Source organism: Urocitellus parryii, chromosome 1 (assembly GCF_045843805.1).
Source record: "Urocitellus parryii isolate mUroPar1 chromosome 1, mUroPar1.hap1, whole genome shotgun sequence".
Classification (NCBI taxonomy): domain Eukaryota; kingdom Metazoa; phylum Chordata; class Mammalia; order Rodentia; family Sciuridae; genus Urocitellus; species Urocitellus parryii.
In genome coordinates this window covers 164515921-164540872 of record NC_135531.1, presented here as the reverse complement: position 1 = coordinate 164540872, position 24952 = coordinate 164515921, and the positions used below count along the sequence as shown (strand labels likewise).

Genomic DNA, 24952 nt, shown 5'->3' with positions numbered 1-24952 from the left:
TACAAAAACTAGGGATGTAGGAACATATGTCAACATTGTGAAAGCTATATGTGATGAAGCCAAGCCCAGCAACATTCTAAATGGAGAAAAACTGAAAGAATTCCCACCAAAACCTGCAACAAGACAAAGCTGTCTTCTTTCACCACTTCCATTCAACATCATCCTTGAAACTCTAACCAGAGCAATTAGAAGAAAGAAATTAAAGGGATACAAATAGGTAAAGAAGAGCTCAAACTAAAACTATTTGCTGATGACACAGTTCTATATTTTTAAGGTTCAAAAATTTCACTAGAAAGCTTCTAGAATTAATAAATGCATTCAGCAAATTAGCAGGGTATAAAATCAACACCCACAGATCAAATGCATTCCTATACATCAGTGATGAATCCACTGAAAGAGAAATTAGAGATACTACCCCATTCACAATAGCCTCAAATAAAATAAAATACCTGGTACTCAATCTGACAAACAAAATATCTCTACAATGCAAAATTCAGAACACTAAATAAAGAAATTGAAGAAAACCTCAGAAGATGGAAAGATCTCCCATGCTCCTGGATAGGCAAAATTAATATTGTCAAAATGGATACACTATCAAAAGTATTATACAGATTTAATATAATTCCTCTTCAAATCCCAATAATATTCTTCATAGAAATAGAAAATAAATTATGAAATTTATTTGAAAAACTAAGAGACCCAGAATAGCTAAAGCAATCCTTAGCAAGAAAAGTAAAGCTGGAGGCATCACAATACTAGACCTTAAACTATACTAGAAAGCTACAGCAACCAAAATGACATGATATTGGTACCAAAATAGACTGATAGACCAATGATATAGAATAGAGGACACAGAGACAAACCCACATAAGTATGGTGATATCATATTAGACAAAGTGCCACAAATATTCACTGGAGAAAATATAGCCTATTCAACAAATGGTGCTGGCAGAACTGAAAGTCCATAAGTAGCCAAATGAAATTAAACTTCTATCCCTCACCCTGCACAAAAATCAACTCAGAGTAGATCAAAGACTTAGTCACTAGAACAGAGAACCTGCGCCTAATAGAAGAAAAAGTGACCCAGAGTGGCCCAAATCTTTATCACTTTGGCCTAACATCTGACTTCCTTAACCAGACTCCTAAAGTGCAAGAAGTAAAATCAAGAATCAATAAATGGAACGGATTCAAATTAAAAAGCTTCTTTTTAGCAAAGGAAACAATAATGTGAGCAGAGAACCTATAGATTGGAAGAAAATCTTTACCTCATGCACTTCCAATAAAGCATTAATTTCTAAGATATATAAAGAACTCAAAAAACTTAACAATAAAAAAACTAAACAAAAAACAAAAAACAAACAAACAAAACCCCCAAATAATCCAATCAATAAATGTGATAAGGAACTGAATAGACCCTTCACAAGAGAAAAAATACAATCACTCAACAAATATATTAAAAAGTGTTCAACATTTCTAACAATTAGAGAAATGCTAATTAAAACTACACTAAGATTCCATCTCACTCCTGTCAAAATGGCAATTATCAAGAATACAGGCAACAATAAATGTTGGTGAGGATGTGGGGGGAAAGATGCACTCATACATTGGTGGTGGGACTGCAAATTGGTACAACCACTCTGGAAAGCAGCATGGAGATTCCTCGGAAAACTCAGAATGGAACCACCATTTGACCCAGCTATCCCACTCCTTGATTTATACCCAAGGACTTAAAATCAGCATACTACAGTGATGCAGCCACATCAATGTTATAGCAGCTCAATTCACAATAGCTAGACTATGGAACCAACCTAGGTGTCTATGAGTAGTTGAATGCATAAAGAAAGTGTGGTATGTATATTCAATGGAATATTACTCAGTATTAAAGAAGAATAAAATTATGGCACTTGCCAGTAAATGGATGGAGTTGGATAACATCATGCTAAGTGAAATATGCCAATCCTCCAAAACCTAAGGCCTAATGTTTTCTCTAATATGGGATTGCTAATTCACAATAAGGTGGGGGGCACTAAAGAAGAATAGTGTTACCTTAGATTAGGTAGAGGGAAGAAAAGGGAGGGGAAAGGAGGGGAGGGCATGTGGGGATAGGAAAGATAGTAGAGTGAAACAGACATTATTACTGTATGTGTTTATGTGACTGCAGGACCAATGTGATTCTGCAACATGAACACTCAGAAAAATGAGAAATTATATCCATGTATGTACGATCTATCAAAGTGCATGAATGCATCCTACTGTCATGTATAACTAATTAAAACAAAGCTAAATTTAAAAAAATCTGGGGTGCCCCCCATAAGTTTTGGTTTCCTTGCCTCAGCTTCATGTACCACCCTCTCATGGGCAAGCCAAAGAGATTCTTACCCTGCCACATTTTGCCTGGTAAAACCAAAATCTTGGTGGAAGCCTCCAAGACCCCATTAACTCTAGCATTTTATATTTCTGTCTAATCAGCTCCAGGTGGTTGATGCCAAGGTCTGCCGTCAGCTCAAATAGTGGCTGGGATCTATGAGATCATGGCTGCAGGTCTATGTGCCTGGGGAGCTGAGCACAGTGACAGAACTCAGGCGACCCCTGAAGGCAGGTGCCTGTGGTCTCCTCTCCAAGGCATTTTTTCAAGCTTACACCTTTGAGCCAGGGATAGGGTGATCATGCAAATCCCTGAGATGCCTTCAACCATCTTTCCCACTGTTTCTGTGAAAAGCACTTAGATGGAATTTCTCCAACCACACCACCTCCTCTGGCACCAATTTACCTGCAATTTTATGGCCACACTTCAAGTTTTCATAATCCTCCTTCTCTGCCTTCTGTTCTGATTCTCAGTAAAACTTTATCAAAGCTGTGAGCAAAATCCATTACACTGCCTGAAAACCATGCTGTCTTGACATTTTCACCACTAGATTAATTAGCCCACCCTCATTAAGTTAAGTCTCACATGCTGTCTCAAGACATGGACAAAACATAATGGGAATGTTCTCTAATCCAACTTCAGTTCGGACCCATTCTCCTCTGAAACCTCATGAACAGTCTTATTGACTGCCTTCTGGACTTCTGAGCTTCCACAGGAACGTCTCATTGAACTCATTCAAATTATCTCCAGCCTGAATCTTCAAACTGTTCCAAAGTCTTCTGTTAGGGTCTGTAAACAAGTCAAGATGGCACCTGGCATTTTGCCAGAGGGAGTGGTTTGTGAAGTAACACCAGCGAGCCATTAAGTGTGGAGATTCCTTATTGGTTGACTGCTGTATCTAGTTTATGTTAATTAAGATAAGCTGTGTATAATGTATATATACCCCTCCTGTCCTATAATAAATGGCTCCCACTCCTACTGTATCAATCTACACAAGTTGTTCATCACCCCCCCCCCCCCGTTATTTTGCTGCAGCCGGACTGCGGCAGTCTTCCCACAAACCAGCTTCAAAGCCTTCTGAAACACATGTTCAGGTTAGTCACAGCAATGTCCCCATTTCTCAGTACCAATGTATGTTACTCAGATTTTTCTTGCTGTGACCAAAATACTTGAAAATAATAACTTAGAGGAGAAAAAATTATTTTAGCTCATCGTAGATGGGCAGATGACTCCACCATTCTGAGCCCATGGTGAAGCAGAGCATCATGGCAGAAGGGTGAGGCGGGGGGAAGCTGCTCACCTCGTTGTAGCAGAGACTTCTTTACCTGATTCCCCCTCCTTTATAGGAGTCTTCAGGGAAGTCACACCCTTCAGGGCACGCCCACAGTGACACATCTTCTCTAACCACACCCCACCTGTCTACAGTTACCACCCAGTAGGTCCACTCAAACTAAGCGGGATCCACTAGGTTACAGCTATGGAAATCTGTCCAATCTGAACACTTCTACATTAGGAGCTTTGGGGAGAAAACTTATATTCAAACCATAATATGAAACGTCACAGGACAGGGACAAAAATATATTAAGTGGCCAACTTTGTAAAACACTTCTGTGTTTATTGTCTGGTAATGGGACCAGGAAGGAAAAAACCCACACCATTACTACCTATTATCATAGATTTAACTCCTACATTGCAGCTTCAAGGAACACTTTGTGCTTTCCACAGCTGATATCATATGAGAATTTTGCCAAGTCTTTCTAATTTTATATTAAGATAGATACGCCTGGCTGATGGTGAAAGTGAGAAGAACAGTAGCTTCTATAGGAATGGGTCCACTGCCCTCTTGGTTTCACCAAAATCTGCCTGCTGGCCAGAGATCACACACTAGAGGATTCCATGGATAAGGGCATGTATGTCCAAGAATGGCAGTGCAGATTCTCGCTCTGTGATACTGTCCACTAAGGCAGTTGCATATGCTGTCAAACACAAAGGCCATATGCTGTCAAACACGTGTGCCCATCTGTTGGAGAACAAGCCGACATCCTCCACAGCATGGAAGAGTCCCAGTGAGCCTGCCTCCACTGCAGCTGCTCATTGCTTCAGTGAATGGGTCTGTATTGGAGGCTAAGCCTTGGTTTCCACTGCTGAGAGGCAGGATATGAATCATGTCACTCTTGATAAAATGAGTGAAAACCTGAACAGACTTCTCAATGAATCATGAATGGTCAGCCTGTGAAAATGCTCAATATACTAAGTCATCAGGGAAAGGCAAACCAAAACCACAGTGAGACATCATTTAAACCAAGTTAGAAAGGCTTTTATGAAAATGCAAAAAGGCTGAAATCACAAATGCTGATGAGGATGTGAAGAAAGGGTAAATCTTAACACTGTTGGTGATAATACAAATTGCTACAGCCATTATAGAAAACAGCTTGTGGGTTCCCAGAAAGACCAAAAAGAGAACTCTCACAGGATCCAGCAATCCTGCTACCTGGTATAGAACAAAGGAAAAGGAAGGGATTACATCAAAGGGATGCCTGCAACTTGATGTTTCTTGTAGCAATATTTATAAAGGCCAATATATGGAATCAACCAAGGTGTGCCTCAGTGGGTATATGGGTAAAGAAAATGTTGTGCCATAGAAAGAATGCAGCATCAGGAATGGTACTGGTAGTCATTGAGAGAGACAGACAGACACTGAAAGACAAATGCCATCTGTTATCACTCAATGGTGGAAACTAAAGTGTTGATCTCATAGAAGAATGGGTAAAATGGTGGTGATGAGATTAGCAAGACAGTGGGGAGCAGAGAGAGCGGGAAGTGGGAGAAGTCACAAACACAGGAGGAGGAGGAGGAGCAGCTTTGGTTTTCTCTGCACAGTAGGGTAAAGGCAGGCTACAGTGACAGGTGGTATATTTAAGGATGTCTAGAGCAACGTGAAGCTTCCCAGGACACTGGAGCAATCAATGTCTGAGGAGTAGAAAGTGTTTATTGCCCACATTTGCTCATTTCACACTATATAAATCTGTAAGATCTCCCCAGAAAGATGAATCAATATTATGTCTCAGCCATAGGAGCAAATTAGCACTGGCGACGCCAAGCTCATGTTGATGAGCTCCTGCACTGACCCCAAACCACCACAGCCACGTTCTGAAGGGCCCATGGAGTAAGTTGGCATTTCCTGGAGAGGGTGATTATTTGAACCAATTATTGGAGCCCTTCATAAAATTTTTCATGCTGAAGCACTTAGAGCAGATGGATATGATCACTGTCCCAAGGGTCCATTTATACATGCTTTTCCAAAAAGTCACCATTCTTCATCTTGCTCTTACTGGCCACTTGTGGTTGACCACACTGAAGATCTGGTTACGAATAAGTACCTGCTTCATTGAGTTCCTTCTCCTGGCCTCACACTCTTCTAAAATGTGTAAGTGCCTATCACCCCAAGTTCCCCTGTGCTGGCAACGTGTTCTTGGAAGGACCTCTTCACCAGTCTCACCTACCCAGTAAGTGTGAAGAATTCCCCATTCAGTCTAAGCTCCCAGATTCCAGGGGATACCACCCAGAGTAGTCCTTTCACTCTCTCTCCCCTCCTTGATCAGAGTCCTGAAACTCCTTATCCATAACACCCACATCATTCCACCTCAATCCTGAGCAACTTCTGTCTCCACAAACAGAATAAGTTGCTCCACAAAATGTCACACCCTTTAATTTTAATATTGGTTTAGAAAGCATGATTAGTTTCCATATGGCCAAACTTTTCCTCTAAAAAATTATGTTTATATAACTATGAGGAGGATATGGCTGAGAGAAAATGGAGAGAGGAGATGAAGAGAGAGAGGAGTCCTGTGCAAGAGCAGGAGGGTGGGCTCAAGCAACAGCAGGGCCACCTCCTGCACTAACCCCAAAAGCAGTCTGAGCATGTGGGTGCAGCGTGAAGAAGGCTAAGGCCAGGAGTGCAGGAGAGTTGAATTCTGACCATCTTGTTTCCCCACCAAGTCTCTTATTTTCCAAGTTGAGTGAAGGGCACCTGAAGGGGTCTGGACAGAGCATGCATTACTAGGAGGTAGTTCACCTGCTACTAATGTAGCCATTACACAGCTGAACACTTATAAGAGATGCTTGTGTCTTGTTGATCCTTATGTGTCTAACTTGCAAAACCAGAGGATTTGGGTGAACATTACCAAACACCTCTTAGAGCTCTCCATCCTGTTCTGGAATAGCTGAGCTCTTCCCTCTTGAGGCAAATTCTGGGCAGCAGGCCAGAGCTACAGAGCTGAGTAGGCTGGTGGAGTTGCTCTAAGTCTGAGCTAAGTTCTTTTCAAGTCAGCAGAGTCAGGTGATGGCCGAGGATCCTGTCCCTGGGGGCTTCGACATGGGGGATCAATTAGAGGGAAAGGAAGACATGTGAGGCTTGCTGGAGGAAGGTCCTGCACACCAGGGGCGGCAGCTCGTCCTATGTTCCCTGTGTAGAGTCTGAGTAAGGGTGAGATGTTTGGGCTTGTGCAAGGTAATAGGAAAGGGAGATGTGTGAGCAAAGCACTAACTTAGGGAAGCATTGCATAGGGAGAAGAGCTCTGTGAGTTCAGCAGAAGGGAACACTGTGAGCACTGAAGGTGTTCTCTTAATTCCCTCCTGATGCCTTTGACTTCTCACATGAGGAGAGCTTGCTGAGATCCAGGGCTGCTGCTCAGTAGCAGGACCTAGCTGCTTAGCCTGGCAGAGTGTGAGCGTGGCTTGGGGTTTAGGAATCCAGTGGACTGTCAGAAGACAGTGTTTTAATTATAGAACTATTTCTCTCAAAATACAAACTCAAGAACCTCAGACAAGGTGAGTCAAGATGATGCTTTTGAACTAAGTTGATTTGGGTTAGATTTAACTAATAGAGACATTTTGGAGATGTGGTTTTCCTATCATAAGGAGACACTTTCTGATGTACAAAGTATACACCATTCTGTAACAAGTTGGACAAACTAAGAACAAACTTAAGAGTAAAATGAAGTCATGTAAACCTGTTAAAATTCTACAATGTGCTGCAATTCTAGTCAATATAATAGATTTCTCAGGGCCTGAATCTTCTCAAGGTTTGAAGTATGGAAGGAAGAGAGGAGATCAACACATATTCAGGACTTTACATGCTAAACACAGAGGTCACTTAATTCTACCTTATAGCTGTCATATGAGATCGTTGGAATTGAGTTAGCTGAGGCTCAGAGAAACAATTTGCTTATTGGTCTTGGGATATTGTTCATAATATTTTTTAAGGTGTATGTTACCTGTTACTTCTGCAAGATAAACACTTGCTACATTAACATTTATTAGGCCCTGTTAAATGAGGGTTTTGCTGACTCTAGATATTTGAGCAATGTGACTCAGGATGATCAAAGGAGATGCTACAAGACCCAACTTGTAGCCATAGGAACAATAATTTCAAGGGTTAACATGCCCAAGAGTGTGATGTTTCATGCAATTCTGGTGCATGAAATAAGTTCTCATATTAAATAATAAAAGTTACATGGAAAGTCTGTGAAGAGTGTTCCATGGAAATAGACCCTCAGGTATAATTCCAATGTCACGGATCCTAAAAGTCCTAATCCCAAATACACAGGAACCCGGAAGTGCATGGCCAGCGAGGAGGTCCACAGAACAGGGTAGAGGAGAGTGGAGCTGCGGAGTCACTAATCAAGACCTCTGGAGACCAAGCAGGAAGCAGGTCTGATTTTATTACGCAGTTACCATGTATATATACTCAGGAAGTAGCTGAGAAGATTACAGGCAGCCACTAGTACAATGTCTGCTAACTGTCCTTGCAGCCACCAATCAAGGAGTAGGCCGTGGAGCAAGTGCAGTGACTGCCACACATGGCCTCACGCCCAGGGCTGTGCCTATGGAATAAGTGGCCTGCTGCTCACAGCCTAGCATGAAGGGAGGGCCTGCCACTCAGATGCCCTTAACGTATGTCATGTATGAGTACTCCATGCACTTGTCCCCACATGGAAGGAAGCATTTTTATCCATTTCCTAACAACAAGGAAGTTTTCTCCTTATGAATAAATAGTCATCATTGTATTAAGTACAATCAAACCATTGTTATGATACTTTGAACTATAACCTACCTGGCAAAGAATCTAACTGTAAACACGTTTCCCTTAGAGTGACTGACACGAGGGACACATGACCTTGAAGCAGAATGTGCTCACTGTTTGGCACTGCCAGGGCTGCTGGCACCTTTCTTCCTCTGAAACGGAACACACACTAAACAGAGGGATAAAGGAAGTGCCACACGAGGTTCTCACATCCTGCTTCACAGGTGTGTGCACTATAGACTGATTAAAACATTACCTAGTCACATTTTATTAGTTTGGTCTACATTACTAATTTATTTCTGAGGTTCATACTTGGTTCAGTTAATCAGCAGATTGGCTGAGAGTCTTCTATGCAATAGTCCCTGAGCCAAGGGACAGAGACAGAGGATTCAATGGGTCCCAACCTGTCCCTAAGCAGCACCCAGCTGTGCTGATGTGCCCAGGCCTCAGGGGTCCCTGGCATGCTTGGCTTCTTTTGTTAACCCAGGGTAGCCCCAGCTGTCCTCATTGCCCACTTCCCAGTCTCTCCCATGGATTCTCCCACTTAGCTCTCTGCTCAACGAGAGCCTCCTCTGTAAGCTCCAGAAGGGACCTGACCTCATGCCACACCCACTGGCCTTTCACCTGGTCCAGAGCAGAGTCTGAGTCCTCCCTTCCCTACACACTTGCCCTGGGGCCTGAGTTCCAGAGCCCTCTTGTCTCTGCTGCTCTCCTGATGACCCAGGCAGGATACCTCCAGGACTGGTCCTGCTCCTCAGTCTGTGCAGAGTGGTCCAGAGCCTGAGGGCTCCAGCAGCACCTCCTTGGAGTGGCTTCCTCACTGCTGCTGCCCAGCTGTCCCTCTGTCCTTCCTCCTCACTTTATCTTTTTCTAATATGAATGCATATATCACCTCATAGTATATGTTTGAACTTGTTGTTTTATTACCTATACCACCCATTAATTTTAGCTACAAATTGCAGAATCTTGTATATTTTAGGCACTAGCAAGTCGATACCTAGTGGCACTGACATAAAACAGAGACAGTGAGCATATTTTTAAAGAACGAATGCATGAGAGTGACGGGAACTCTGTGTTTATACCTTGAGTTTTTGTTTCTGACAGTGGTAGAAGCAGAGAAGCCTGTGATCCCACCTCCCCTGCTGCCAGGGACTCTGGGCTCCTGTTGGGCTGCTGCCCGTACACTTCTCACTCTCGGCACTTTTTAATTACACAGCTATAAAAGCCCAGTCCCAGTTTTTAATGCAAGAGCTCTTTCACAGTTTTACTCATATTCACTAACTATGAAGCAAAATTTGATCTTAAGTTGCCATCTGGGAATGAGGGCCGCTGCCCAGTACTTGCTATTCTTTCCTGTTGAAAAGGCCATAATCCAAGATGATTTTCCAATTAACATCATGGACAGGATGTGGCACATACATGTCTTTCAGATGGAAGGACACAAATATAGAAAGCAGAAAGCCACACCGAGACTAGATGAGGGAGGCAGTTAAACATTTATATTGCAAACAGAAGAAATGACACAATCACAGTTAGTGTGTATTTGGGAGAACAAATGAAATAAAAGAAGCACTTGCCAGAATGAGCTGGCATCGAGAGGAGAGCAGAGGCTCTGAGGGACTGAGGGCAGATGCCCATTCACAGGAAGGGTCTGGGCATAAAAAATCAAGGAAAAGATCTAAGAACAGAAATTTAATGTTTTTTTTTTCTTTATGAATTCTCTATAGGATTGACATGTGGTTTTTGTTTTACTTCCCCTACAAAATCAAGTCTGTGGAGGACAAGAACAATCATGTAAGCTGAAGTCAGGAAGCTACCTGTGCTTAGGTGACTCCCAAGGTGAACTGCTCCTCAGCAGTACCTCCTGTCTGTGCCTTAGGAAGTTAAACTGCAGGAAAGGAAGAAAGAAACATTCTCTCCAAGGTCCATCTGCCTGGCCTAGACTGAATACAGGAATTGGGCATGATTTTTTTTTTGAGCAACAAAATAAAAACAAAAGTTATATTGAATAATATTTCCGACACAGAGAAAACAATTACCCAACAATTGTTAAATTTGTTATTTAAAATTGGTTAGCATTTGGAAGAAGGCAGAGGCTCAAAGTTTGGTCCAAGGCCTAAATGTATCTGAGAATGTTATTCTTCACATCTTCTTTTTATGTTTAGAAAATGAAGACATTAGTGTCTAAATTCATGAAATTTGGGCTGTGGGCAGATTATAATCAATTAAGTAATCTGAAAAAGAGTTCATACAAGTTATCACTTATCAAAGATTTCTACATAGACAGAAGGAATGTCTGATGGTGTGTTTAATTTTTCCATATCTATGTATGTTTCCATTATGATATGAGTTCTAGCATGCCACCATGTCAGGCAGAATGAAAACCTTGCATATTGTTAAATCTGTCATTTTTATCATTTTAATTTGCTTACTCAAAGAAAGGACAATTTTAATGAAAATCTGTGTGCTTGATTTTCATTTTTTAGGGCTTTAGAAAATGGAAAACTTACTAGGAGAAAATATACAAACAATGCATTATAACTAGGGTGGATCTTAAGGGACTCATGATACCTTTACAATCTAAGAAAGATGCTTTTGAATGATGACCCACTTCTAGGACCAGCCGAGCAGCTTCTGTTTAGGAGGTGAGCAGCACAGCTCTGGGAGAAGACCCTGGCTTACTCAGCTGCAGCAGTGCCAGTGGGGAGGGGAGAGAAGGCACTAAAGGTGTGGAGAAGGCGAGGTCCCTCAGGATGCAGACTCAAGCACACAGGGCACTTCTGCGCCCTACAGGCCATGCCTGTGATGAACCTGAGTGTTGAGTTGGGGAGCTGGAAGAGCAGGATCCTGGCTTTCTCCAGGGCTGAGCCTGGTGCATAGTCCTAGGAATGCTCCTGCTGGGAGTCAGCAGGCAGGAAGGCTCCAGCTACCTCACTGGGTTTCCTGTGCCTGGTGTAGACTTTGTATTGCAAGACCATGTATGTGTCTAGGATGTGCTGAGATGGTTACAGAGAGAACTGGGGCAGGAACATTCTATTCAGGTCTTAAAATCAATAAAACAAAAGCTATGGTGTTGGAGGAAAATAAATTATTAATAAAGTAAATTCCTTCTTATTCTTCCTTCTAGTTTCATTTTATGCTTATTGCTTAGCATTTATTTTTTCATTTTCTTTCAAGGAATTTAAAGCAGTAGGTTTTAATGGAGAAATGGAACCAAACTTCAGATGACTTTATTTTGTTGGGGTTGTTACCCCCAAATCAGAAAGGCCTACTTCTCTTGCTCCTGATCATCTCTGTGTTTGTTCTCGCCTGTTTGGGGAACTCAGGGATGACTGCCCTCATCTTCTTGGACCCCCGGCTCCACACCCCCATGTACTTTCTCCTCAGCCAACTCTCCCTCATGGACCTGATGTACATCTCCTCCACTGTCCCCAAGATGGCCATCAACTTTCTCTCTGGCCAGAAGAGCATCTCCTTCCTGGGCTGTGGTGTGCAAAGCTTCTTCTTTCTGACAATGGCATGTTCTGAAGGCTTACTTCTGGCCTCCATGGCCTATGACCGCTTTGTGGCCATCTGCCACCCTCTCCACTATCCCATTCGCATGAGTAAAATGAAGTGTGTGAAGATGATCCTGGGGTCCTGGACACTGGGCTCCATCAACTCCTTGGCACACACTGTCTATGCCCTGCATCTTCCTTACTGCAGGTCCAGAGCCATCAATCATTTCTTCTGTGATGTCCCTGCCATGTTGCCCCTGGCCTGTGTGGACACCTGGGACTATGAGTACATGGTGTTTGTGAGCACAAGCCTGTTTCTCCTCCTTCCTTTCCTTGGCATCACGGCCTCCTATGGACGAGTCCTTTTTGCTGTCTTCCACATGCGCTCAAAAGAGGGGAGGAAAAAGGCCTTCACCACGTGCTCCACACATTTAACTGTGGTGACATTTTACTATGCTCCTTTTGTCTACACTTACCTCCGTCCCAGGAGTCTCCGCTCCCCAGCAGAGGATAAGATCCTTGCAGTATTCTACACCATCCTCACCCCCATGCTCAATCCCATCATCTATAGCTTGAGGAACAAGGAGGTCCTGGGGGCCATGAGGAGAGTGTGTGGGATGTTCTCTAAAAAGAAGTGAGCATGGTCATCTCTGCTCCTCTGTATGGCTTCTCTCCATGCAGACTGGAACTCTCTAGAACAGTGCTGACCTATAGATGCATACAGAAATATAGGTGAGCCACATATGTCATTTAAGAATTTCTAGTTATATATTTAAAAGCAATATTAATTTAATAGATAATTATATACAGTTATCACAATTATTAATTTATTTCACTGAAGAAAACATTACAGTTAATTTTATTAACAATTAATTAAAATTTTACATTGTGTTCTATTGTCTTATAAGTGGTATAGTTTGTTTGTAAATATACTACTACCAGTGTAATAATATTTATATTGATGTGTAATGTTATAATGTCTATATATTTGACATACAATTATTACTGTGCTTGCATACTTTGTTTTCATTTTAAACTGTCAAAGTGTTGTATTTCCCACTCATAGCAAACAGCAACCTGGATAATACATATTTCAAGGGCCCCACTGCCACTATAGCCAGTGTGCACAGAAGTGCAGGACCTCAGGGTGACTTAGAGTCCTCCCCTTCAGGGCCAGATGTGGCTTCTTTTTCTCACTATTATTACTGCTATTGGGACAAAGAATTGTACCCCACACACTTTAAAAGATCTGTTTACTTTATTTTAAACTGTAAGTTTTTAAAATGTTATTCTTCTATCAATGCAAGATAACTTTAAATAATGTTTGGGTTCATTTTTACAAAAATCATACATTCTGGAATTCTGTTTTAGTCTATTTCAGTCCCCAGTGCATCTCCCCTTTCCTTTCCTCTTTCCTCCCTTATTTTAATTCCTCTACCAGTTTTTATTTTATTCATTTTAAAGGTTTTGATTGGTGCTTCCTACATATACAGAAAACATCAAGTTCTCTGTGGTATATTTATATACATATAATGTGATTTTGTTAAATTCATTCTGCATTTCCTCCCTTTCCCCATCCATCCCTCCATCTCAATCTCCTTCTTAAATTCCTCTGATCTTTGCTCTATGATATCCATTCCTCTCCTTTTACACCTATTTTGTTCTGGTTTCTGCATATGCGAGACAACATTTGATCCTTGATCTGCTGAGTCTGGCTTATTTCACTCAGCATGATGTTCCTCACTTCCATCCATTTATTTGGAAAATGCCATGATTTCATTATTCTTTATGGCTTGAGTAAAACTTCATTGTTTATATGTACCGAATTGTGTTAATCCATTCTTCTATTAATGGGCAGGCACCTGGAGGAGTTCTATAACTCAGCTATTGTCAATTGTGCTATTATAAACATTCATGTGGCTGCATTGCTGCAGTATGCTGAGTTCAGTTCTTTGGAGGAATCCTGAGCAGTGGCATAACTAGATCTCATGGTGGTTTTCTTCCTAGTTTTGTGAGGAATCTCCCCACTGCTTTCCATAGTGGTTTCACTAATTTGCAGTCCCAATAACAATAAATGAGTGTGGTTTTTCTCCAAATCCCCCACAACATTTATTATTTATATTCCTGATAATTGTCATTATGATTGTAGTGGAGATGGAATTTTAATATGGGTTTATTTTGCATTTCCCCAATTGCTAGAGATAGCAACATTTTTTCACATTATTTTTTTGCATCTGTTCCTTTGAGAAATGTCTGTTGAGTTCTTTGACCCTTCTATTGGTTATCTGTTTTAGTGGTGACCTCTTTGAGTTCTTTTTTAATTCTGGCTATTATTCTCCTGTCAGAGGAAAAGCTGGCAAACATTCTCTCCCACTCTGTAGGCTCTTTATCCTCTTAACCAGTCACTTTTCAGCACTGAATCTTTTTAATTTGATCCATCCAACTTGTTAATTCTTCATTTTATTTCTTGAGCTTTAGTGTTTGTATTAAGGAAGGCAATTCCTGCACCGCCATGTTGGAGTGTACATGCTGCTCTTTCCTAGAAGTTGCAAATATTCTGATTTCATTCCTGAGTGTTTGATCCACTTCGATTGGCTGTTCTTCAGGATAAGAAAATATGAATCTCATTTCATTCTTCTACATGTTTCCTAGCACTATTTGTTAAAAAGGCTATTTCTTCTGCAATAGTCATTTTTTGCACCTTTGTCAAGTATCAGAGGTCTGTAAGTATATATATATATATATATATATATATATATATATATATATATATATGTTTTCTTTTTGTCTTCAATTCTATTCCTTCAGTATTCACGTTTGTTTGATACAACTAATGTACTGTTTTTATTACTAGCGTTCTCTAGCATAATTTGAAATCAAGTATTCTGATGTGTCCAGCATCCCTCCTCTTGCTCAGGACTGTTTTGGTTATTCTAAGTCTCTTAATCTTTAAAATGAATTTTAGAACTGGATGTTCTTATTATGGTTCTGTGAAGAATGCCCCTGGTATTTTGATGGAGATTGCATTGAATGTGAATACTAATTTTGACAAAATTAATTCTGCTTATCTATGAACATGGGAAGTCTTTCCATATTCTAAGGTTTTCTTCAATTTTTTTTCTTCATGGTTCTACAATTTCAATTTTAGAGACCTTTCAACTCCTTTGTTAGATTAATTTCTGAGTATTTAATTTTATTTGTTTGAGGTTATCATGAATGGAACTATTTTCCTGATTTCCTTCTCAGCAGAATCACTTTTGGAGTATATAGAAAAGCTATTGATTTATAAGTGTTGACCTCGTATTCTGCTACTTTGCTAAATTCATTTATCAGTCCTAGAAGTCCTCTGGTACTAACAATGGTACCAGAAGCCTTTCCATGGTACCAGTTTTTCAAATACCAACAATGAGTTGGAATTTGAAAAGTTAAATACGATTCACAAACCCTTAGCCAAACTAACCAAAGAGAGAGAGAGAAGACCCCCAAACAATCCTACATGTCAAAGTATTATTGAGTTCACGTGGGGCTAGTTTATGCGTAGACTTAAACTGCTATTAATTGGCTGAGATTTGAATATTGCTTAGCAACAAGATCTCTACTCCATGAACTTGAATTGTTCCAATCATTTTCCGACCCTTCTTAGAGAAAGGGGAAGCCAGGAATAGAAAGACTGTTAGCACCTGAGGTATAGCTTTAAAATAAATGTCTAGGGATGGTGTGGTCAGAATTTAACATCCACACCATGAAACAACCATGAATTAGATCAGACATAAAGCAGCAGGTGTTGACTATGCCATCTACCGAATTAAAAATCACAAGAAAATGAATGCATCAGGAATTACTTAAACTATATAATTCTATCAAATTGTATAATTATGATTTTTTAAAAGTGCATAGACAATAGGGTAGGAAGTCAATGGACAGACTGAAATATCTAAAAAATGAGCAGAGGAGAAACAGAAGTAGCAGGTGGTGGCTATAACGAAAGAGGAGCAGAACATAACTAAAGGCAATAAAATAATGAGAGAAGAAGGTAGAACAGGAAAGCTTGGCTGTTAGTTGAGAAAGAAGAGGAAAAACCAAGGTAGACACAAGTGAGTGTAAGATGGGAACAACTCAAGCTCACATACAGTTTACCTCATAGAGTCAAACTGAGGCTAAATAATAAGTGGGTGAAGAAAGCAATTGAAATGAATGTAAAAATTATATGAAAATATATACCCAATCTACCTATCTGCACAGTGAGAAAAAAAGTATGTACTCACAATCATGCAAAATGCTAAAACACAACAAATAGATAAAATAAAACAATAAGTACAATTTTCAGAGAGTAAAGAGCTGAAAGACCTCTATAAGAAAAACCACAGAACACTAAAGAAAGAAACGGAAGAAGACCTTAGAAAATGAAAAAATTATGAGATGTTCTTGGATAGGCGGAATGAATATTGTCAAAATGGTCATGCTACCAAAAGTACCTTACAGATTTAATGCAATTTCTATTAAAATTCCAATGCATCCTTCATAGAACTAGAAAAAGCAAATGTGAAATTCACTTGGAAAAATAAGAGACCCAGAATAGTTCAAGCAACCCTTAGTGAGAAAAGCGAAGCAGGAAGCATCCCAATAACAGACCTTACATTATACTACAGAGCTATAATGACAAAATGGCATGATACTGGAACCAGAACAGACATGAAGACCAATGGTACAGAATAGAAGACACAGTTACAAACCCACATAAATACAGTTACCTTGTACTAGACAAAGATACCATAAACATACTTTGGAGAAGAGATATCCTCTTCAACAAATGGTGCTAGGAGAACTGGAAATCTATATGTTGTAGAATAAAATTTAACCCCTATCTTTCACCCCATACATAACTCAACTCAAAGTGGATCAAGGATGTAGGCATTAGACCAGAGGCCCTGTGCCTACTAAAAGAAAATGGAGGCCCAACTCTCCATAAAGTCAGCTTAGGAACTGAATTCCTCAACAAGACTTATAAAACACAAGAAGTAAAATCAAGGATCAGTAAATGGGATGGTATTGAACTATGATACTTCTTCACAGCAAGCAAAGAAAACAATCAGAACTTGAAGAGAGAGCCTATAGAATGGGAAAAAATCTTTACCATATGCACCTCAGATAGAGCACTAATCTCCAGGATATATAAAGAACTCAAACAACTTAGCACCAAAACAAAAAAAAAATAACTGAATCAATAAGTGGGCAAAGGAACTGAACAGGCATTTCACAGAAGAATAAGTATGAATGATAAAAAAACATATTAAAAATGTTCAACACCTTTAGCAATTAGAGAAATGCTAATTAAAACTACATTGAGATTCCATCTCACTCCAGTCAGAATGACAATTGTCAAAATACAAGCAACAATAAATGTTGGAGAGGATGTGGGGGAAAGGTACACTCATACACTACTGGTGGGATTGCAAACTGGTGCAACCACTCTGTAAAGCAGCATGGAGATTCGATAGAAAACTTGTAATGGAACCACCATTTTGACCCAGTTATCGCACTCATCAATATATATCTAAAGATTTTAAATCAGCAAACTACAATGAAGCAGCCACATCAATGTTTATAGCAGCTCAATTCACAACAGCTAAGCTATGGAGCCAACCTAGGTGCCCTTCAACAGATGAAAGAATAAAGAAATTGTGGTATATTTTCACCACGGAAAATTGCTCAGCCATAAAGAAGAATAAAATTATGGCAATTACAGGTCAATGGATGGAACTGGAGACGAATATACTAAGTGAAATAAGCCAAATCCCAAAAACCAAGGACCAGTTTTTTTCTCTGATATGTGGATGCTAATACGTAATGAAGAGGGGAGGGAAGAATAGAAGTTCATTGGATTATATAATGGGAATTAAGGGAAGGGAAGGGGAATGAGAAAAAAGAGAACCTTCTAGGTCAAGGATTTCACAAAGTCATTTCTGATAGCCTCAAAGTTTTCCATATTTGCTGATTGTAAAATTACTGGTAAGAAAGATTACATCATCTCTGACCTTTGTGGGATGTCAGTGTGGAAGTCAATCAAAAAGTCAAAGACAATTGAGAGATGAGTCTACAGAAAATGAATCTTATCTGGGAATAAAGAATAGGGTTGTAGCTCAGGACACTGGCTCACAGGTGTGGGTGGACTCCGGGTATATCTGAAGCCATGGAAGGATCTGTGGTTTGTTGGGAAGGGGAGTGTGCACACACTTTCATGCAGCTATGACGCCATGGAACATGTGTTCAGCAGCTACTGTGTGAGGTCAGTCTTAAGGTCATGGGTGGAAGCAGTTCCACCAATCAGATGCTCAGAAAAAACATGCTCTTCAAGATAACAGGCTGCCTCCCTGCAGAGGCCTGCTGGGGCAGTTCCTGGGAGAGTTGTTAGGGACCTAAAGTTTAGGATTTTGTGAGACAACTATTTATGACTAAAATGTTTTGCAAGAAATTTGAAGATTTATGGTATAGAACCATCTTTGTTTTAATTTCAGTGGGCTATGAATGCTTTCTAGCCATACGGGAACTTGCAAATTACCTAAGTCAGATGCTCTAGTCAAAAAATCAATAAGTTCATACTGAATGGATATGATCTAGTTAGGTGTTTTTTTTTTTTTATTGTGATCAAAGACCTGAAAAGAACAATGGAGAGGAGAAAAAGTTTATTTTGGCTCATATTTTTTCTTGAACCTTAAAAAAATTCTTTTTACATATACATGACAATATATTTTCACATTTGATACATACCTGGGATATAACTTATCCTAATTAGGACCCCATTTTTCTAGTTGTCCATGATATGAAGTTTCACTGGTCATACGTTCATAGATGCACAAATTAAAATTATGATCCATTCATTTTACTGTCTTTCTTATTCCCACCCCCTCCCTTTCCTTCATTCTCTTTGTCTAATCCAACAAACTTGTATTCTAACCCACCCCACATTATTGTGTGTTAGCATCGGCATATCAGAAAGAACATTTGGCGGTTGGTTTTGGGGACTGGTTTATTTCACTAAGTATGTTAGTCTTCAGTTCCTCTGTTTACCAGCAAATGTCATAATACATAATTTTTCTTTAAGGAAGCGTAATATTCCATTGTGTATAGATACCACATTTTCCTTATCCATTCATCAATTGAAGGGCATCTAGGTTGGTTCCATAGCTTAGATATTGTGAGTTGTTGGCTCACAGTTTTTGAGGTTCAGTCCATGGTTGGCTGACTCTGCAGCTGTGGGCCCAAGTGTGAGGCGGATCACATGGTGGAAGATGTGTTGGAGGGACACAGCTTAGGACACAGCAGTCAGGACATGGAGAGAAGTTCCACTCACCAGGCACTGAATCAAACACTGAATCAAACACTCAGAGCAAATGAAAATAATCACATACCTGAGGAGTCCATTTACATGTGCCAATCCAAAAAGTCGCCATTCTACATCTTGCTGTTCCCAATCCCCTCTAGCCATTTGTCATCACCTACTGTGAAGAGCTGGGACTCATTGTACCTGCTTCAATGAGTCCCTTCTCTGCCTTCCTAATCTTCCAAAGTAAGCTGGACCTGAATGCCATTCTCTTGAGGAGTGACTGTCATACCAAGTGCCCCTGTGCTGGCAAAGTCTTCTCAGGAGGACCTCTTCACCCTGGGGAACCCAGGATCACCTTCCCAGTAGTGTGAAGAATTTCTCCCCTCAGCCTAATTCCCCAGACTGAAGTGGACTCCACCTGGAGTAGTCTCTTATACTCTGGATCTCCTCCTTGATCACATTCTTAAAACTCCTTCCCACAATATATGAGAGGGGCTGAGTATGGTGGTGCACACCTGTAATCCCAGCAGCTTGGGAGGCTGAGGCAGGGAGGATCCCAATTTGAAGGTCAGCAACAACTTAGCGAGGCCTGTATCAAAATAAAAATATAAAAAAAGGGCTGTGTCTGTGGCTCAGTGGTTGGCATCCCTGGACACAATTCCTGGGACCAAAATAAACAAAACACAAAACTATATTGTGACACATTACAGGGGCCAAGATGAGGTTCATGATCTGAAATGACAAGAGTTCAGTCATCATGGCCTGCTGTCTCTCCAGGCATGTGTCAGTGACCCTCATGGATTCTCACAGCCTGCTGACAGGCCGGAGGTGGGATCAGCTGGGCTGGCGTCGAGCAGGTAAAGGCAGTGGGTGACACTGCCCAGGGGAAGACAGAAGCTGCACACAGAAGTCAGCAGTGACAGTGACAATAGAAACCTCCATGTTTCTGTACCTTATCCACTCGCCTTATCCAAAACTTGTTGAGTTTTGCACCGCATCCTATTTCCATGATACTGGCCACAAATATTTATTGAATACAATCTCACAGAATGATATTGGTGTCTCTTTTCATGATAAAAGGCCACAGGACACAGACAAGTACCCCAAAACTTCAAATGCTCACCTCTCTGGTTTACAATCTGTGGACTGGATGGGAGGCTGAGGGATCCTATGTCTGCCCATTCCAACCCTGTAACAGACACTTTGCAAACACTTGGCAGCCATACTTCCAGGCACGTCTAGACTATCCATTGTCTTGTTTTAAGGACTTGGCAATAAACTAATGTCTCAAGTCAACCTCTCAGCTCAGTCTCCTTGTCAGGATGGCGCTGGCAGGTTAGACCTCTCTCTCTGTGTCTAAGGCCTCATTTTATCACAATACTCTCAGTCTCCTTTCTACATTTGCATATTTGCTGAGTGCATGAGTTATTTCACTAATCATCTGTCTGCCTCTCAAAGAGAAGGAAGTATGTTGTCATAGCATAATTTAATTTCGTCACAATCACCAATAAATGTGGTGGAAACTAGACTGTAGGAGGTAACTGCTCCTGCTAACGTGCACCTGTTACTCATCTGCCTGCATCTTGTGGATCCTGAAGTCTCTCACTTCCAAAACCAGAGGATTTTCATGAACATTAGTAAATATCACTTAGCTCTCCATTCTCTTCTGAGATAGCTCGGTTCCTCCCTCCTGAGACTAACCTGGGCAGCAGGCCAGAGTTGCAGAGCTGAACAGGTTTGAACTGAGCTCATCTCCAAGTCAGCAAAGTCAGGAGAAATGGCCACGGCTCCTGTCCCTGTGGGTTTGGACATTGGGGATCAATTAGAGGGAAAGGAGGCCATATAAGGCTTGCAGGAGGAAGGTTATGCACACCTTCCTGAGGGGCAGCAACTCATCCTTCTTCTGTAGAACCCGAATAAGTAAGTATGACATGTCTTAATTTATTTTGGCTTTGGATAACAGCAAAGGAAGATTATGGAAAGAATAATAGCATGGGAAATACTGCACAACATGAAGGCTTTGTGATTTCAGCATGAGGATGGTGGCTACAGGAGGGAGCAGTGGGAACCACATGTGTCCTGAGGATTCCTTCCTGGTGCCTTTGGCTTCTCCTGTCAGGGGAGCTTGGTGGGATCCAGGCCTGCTGCTCAGTGGCAGGAACCAGCTGCCAAGCCTGGCAGCTTGTGTGGGCATGGCTTTGGTTTAAACCTTTGAAGAGTTCAATAAGTTCTCAAGCAGGGTGTCTTCTAATTATGAGGCTACTTCTTCTCTCAAAATGCAAACTCACTGACTTCAGGCAAGGTGAGTTAAAGATGACATTATTATACTGAGTTGATCTGGGCTGAGTTTAAATAAGGGAGACATTTTGTCCATGTGGTTTTCCTATCATACGGAAACTCAGTTTAACAAGGAACAGATTGTTACATAACAAATTGGAATAACTTAGAACAATCTTAAATGTAAAATGAATTGATGTGAGTCCATTAAAATTTATTAAAATTCTTTCATGCCCTGCTCTCCTGTGGTGTGACTTTAATTGACATCTAAATTTTTCTGGGGCTGAGAGTCCTCAGAGCTTAAAGTATGGAAGGAAGAGGGGAGATGGTTACACCTTCAAGTCCTGCTGGACCGACAGAGCTCACCTACTCCATCTCCACAGCTCTCACCTGTGGATATTGGGACCAAGTGAGCAGAGGCTCAACAGTTTCCTGATTAGTCATGGACTGATTATCTATAAGACTCTTAAAACTCTTTTCCTTACAAGTTCTAAAAAGAAACTTAGCATGTTAGACTTGATACTCTTACATATATTAGGCCACATCATAACATTATTCATAGATGAAAGTAGACACTTACGTCTAACTCCCAGGTCCCAAAAGCTTCAAACCCCAGATGCACACCATTCTGAAAATTACAGATACAGAGATTTGTGTCATGGATGGACCATAATAAATGTAATTGTGGGAAGAAGAGTTGAGAGAAGTTCTGGAGTTGCAATGTCATACACACAGAAAGTAAAGTGAGTGTGTGGTTCCGTTGTCCACACCATGTTATATTTCTGTTGCCACCCTGCTTCTAGCTGCTGTAAGCAAACAGTGTGAAAGCCATGTGCATTATTCACTCTGTTCACCTTTACCATGGTCATTGGCTTACACAAAGAAAAGAGAGATGTGTGTGGAAATCCAGTTGTTGGATATTTGGTTTGTAAGCCTCAGAAAATGGAAACTTTATTCTGGCAGAAACAGTAACTAAGGAGCACGTTATGATCAGGTGGGTCTCATAGGGCACAGAAGACCTTTACAGGTCAAGAACAATGATTGTGTATGGTGATACACTGAGGGACCAGGAGAGGACTTTCTTTTAGAAGGTGAGCGGTACAGTCCTGGGGAGAAGATCCCAGTTTACTGAGTGGCAAGAGTGACATCTGGGGAGGGAAGGTCAGAAATGAGGGATGCGAAGAGGCAAGGTCCCCAGCACCTAGTGTCACGCCCACAGGAGTGAGGGGTGTCTGTGCTGGGACTGGGTGCTGAGGCTGCTGTGAGGCCCTGGGGAAGGTTCCTGACATGAGTGCTCCAGGAAGAAGGATCCAGTGGCCTCTTTTGGGTTTGATACCTGGGCCACTTTGTCTTAGTATTTATACATGGCTGTAGGATGTATTTATATGCATACAATGAGTATCATTTCCCATTATTCTCCTTGTGGATGAGTTACATTGTTCATGTGTTCATATGTGCACCCAGGGAAGTTATGTCCAAATCATTCTATTATCTTTCCTATTCCCTTTCCCCCTCCCTTCTCTTCATTTCCCTTTATCTAATTTAAAGTACTTCTAATCTTCCCTAACAACCCCCTGACATGTGTTAGCATCCACATATCAGAGAAAACATTTGGCCTTTGCTTCTTCATTCAGCATAACAGTCCCAAATTATATATATTTACCAGCAAATGCCATAATTCCATTCCTCTTTATGGCTGAGTAGAATTCCATCGTGTAAGTGTAAATGTACCACATTTTCTTTATCCACTCATCCAGATTGTACTTGACTTTATATTTCCTATGTTTGTCTATTATGTCATACTCAGGTGGTTACCAGAAGCAATTGCAACAGGAACAAGCAATTTAGATTTTAAAGTCAATTCTGGAAAAGGTACAGTGTTGAAGAAAAAGCAATTCATTCTAAACAATAATAAAGTTGACTTCTTTTTATTTTCCTTTTCTGCTTCATTGCAGGTGTAGTGGATAGTTTCTTGCTTCTGTTTTTCTTTCAAACAAATCAAAGCAGTGCATTTCCATGGAGAAATGGAACCAAACTTCAAATGATTTTATTTTGTTGGGGCTGTTACCCCATAACCAAACTGGCCTCCTTCTCTTGCTCCTGATCATCTCTGTGTTTGTTCTCGCCTGTTTGGGGAACTCAGGGATGACTGCCCTCATCTTCTTGGACCTGCGGCTCCATACCCCCATGTACTTTCTCCTCAGCCAGCTCTCCCTCATGGACCTGATGTACATCTCCTCCACCGTCCCCAAGATGACATATAACTTCCTCTCTGGCCAGAAAAGCATCTCCGTCCTGGGGTGTGCCATGCAGATCTTCTTCTTCATAACCATGGGGTGTTCTGAAGGCTTACTCCTGGCCTCCATGGCCTATGACCGCTTTGTGGCCATCTGCCACTCCCTCCACTACCCCATCCGCATGAGTAAAAGGATATGTGTGAAGATGATCCTGGGGTCCTGGACACTGGGCTCCATCAACTCCCTGGCACACACCATCTATACTTTTCAGATCTCTTACTGCAGATCTAGAGCCATCAATCATTTCTACTGTGACATCCCAGCCATGATGCCTCTGGCCTGTATGGACACCTGGGTCTATGAGTACATGGTGTTTGTGAGCACCACCCTGTTTCTCTTCCTGCCTTTCCTTGGCATCATGGTCTCCTATGGACGGGTCCTTTTTTCTGTCTTCCACATGCGCTCAAAAGAGGGAAGGAAAAAGGCCTTCACCACGTGCACCACACATTTAACTGTGGTGACATTTTACTATGCTCCTTTTGTCTACACTTATCTCCGTCCCAGGAGTCTCCGCTCACCAGAAGAGGACAAGATCCTTGCAGTTTTCTACAGCGTCCTCACCCCCATGCTCAACCCAATTGTCTACAGCCTGAGGAACAAGGAGGTGCTGGGGGCCATGAGGAGAGTGTGGGGGATGCTCTCCTCCAGGAAGAAGTGAGCATGGCTGTCCCTGCTCCTCTGTATGGCTTCTCTACATGCAGACTAAGCAGTGTTCAGAAGGGCTGACCAATACAAGTATGAGACACATATGCAATTAGAGTTTACTAGTCAAACATTTAAAAATAAATAAAATTCATTATGATATCTTGATGATTATTAAAAATTGCATTAATTATTGATATTTGTATTGAATTGAAAACATTGCAATCAATGTTAATATTAACAGTGAAGAATTAATTGAAGATCAATTTATATCATAGGATATTTTACACCATCTGTACACACATTGATATTTATGTAATAGTATTTGTTATGATATTGACATTATGTCTACCTATTTATACATGAAATTATTACTGTGCTTCATATTTTATTTTTATTCTAAATTTTAAAGTCCTGTGTGTACATTATATTTTTAGCACATAGAAATATGTACTGTCCACATTT

General features: G+C 40.9%; 2 protein-coding genes across 2 annotated transcripts; both read left to right on the top strand.

Annotated features, from left to right (window-relative positions):
* Positions 1-11649: 11649 nt before the first annotated feature.
* On the top strand, positions 11650-12585 carry LOC113176642 (olfactory receptor 2L13-like). Its single transcript, XM_026381139.2, has one exon. The coding sequence runs from the start codon at positions 11650-11652 to the stop codon at positions 12583-12585; it is 936 nt and encodes a 311-aa protein (XP_026236924.1).
* A 10979-nt stretch (positions 12586-23564) lies between these two features.
* Positions 23565-24503, top strand: LOC113176655 (olfactory receptor 2L13-like). The gene has a single exon (XM_026381152.2). The coding sequence runs from the start codon at positions 23565-23567 to the stop codon at positions 24501-24503; it is 939 nt and encodes a 312-aa protein (XP_026236937.2).
* The last annotated feature ends 449 nt before the right edge of the window (positions 24504-24952 follow it).

Excerpts from the sequence above, each read along its gene's own strand:
- LOC113176642 (XM_026381139.2), top strand. The coding sequence starts at position 11,650 with ATGGAGAAATGGAACCAAACTTCAGATGACTTTATTTTGTTGGGGTTG.
- LOC113176655 (XM_026381152.2), top strand. The coding sequence starts at position 23,565 with ATGGAGAAATGGAACCAAACTTCAAATGATTTTATTTTGTTGGGGCTG.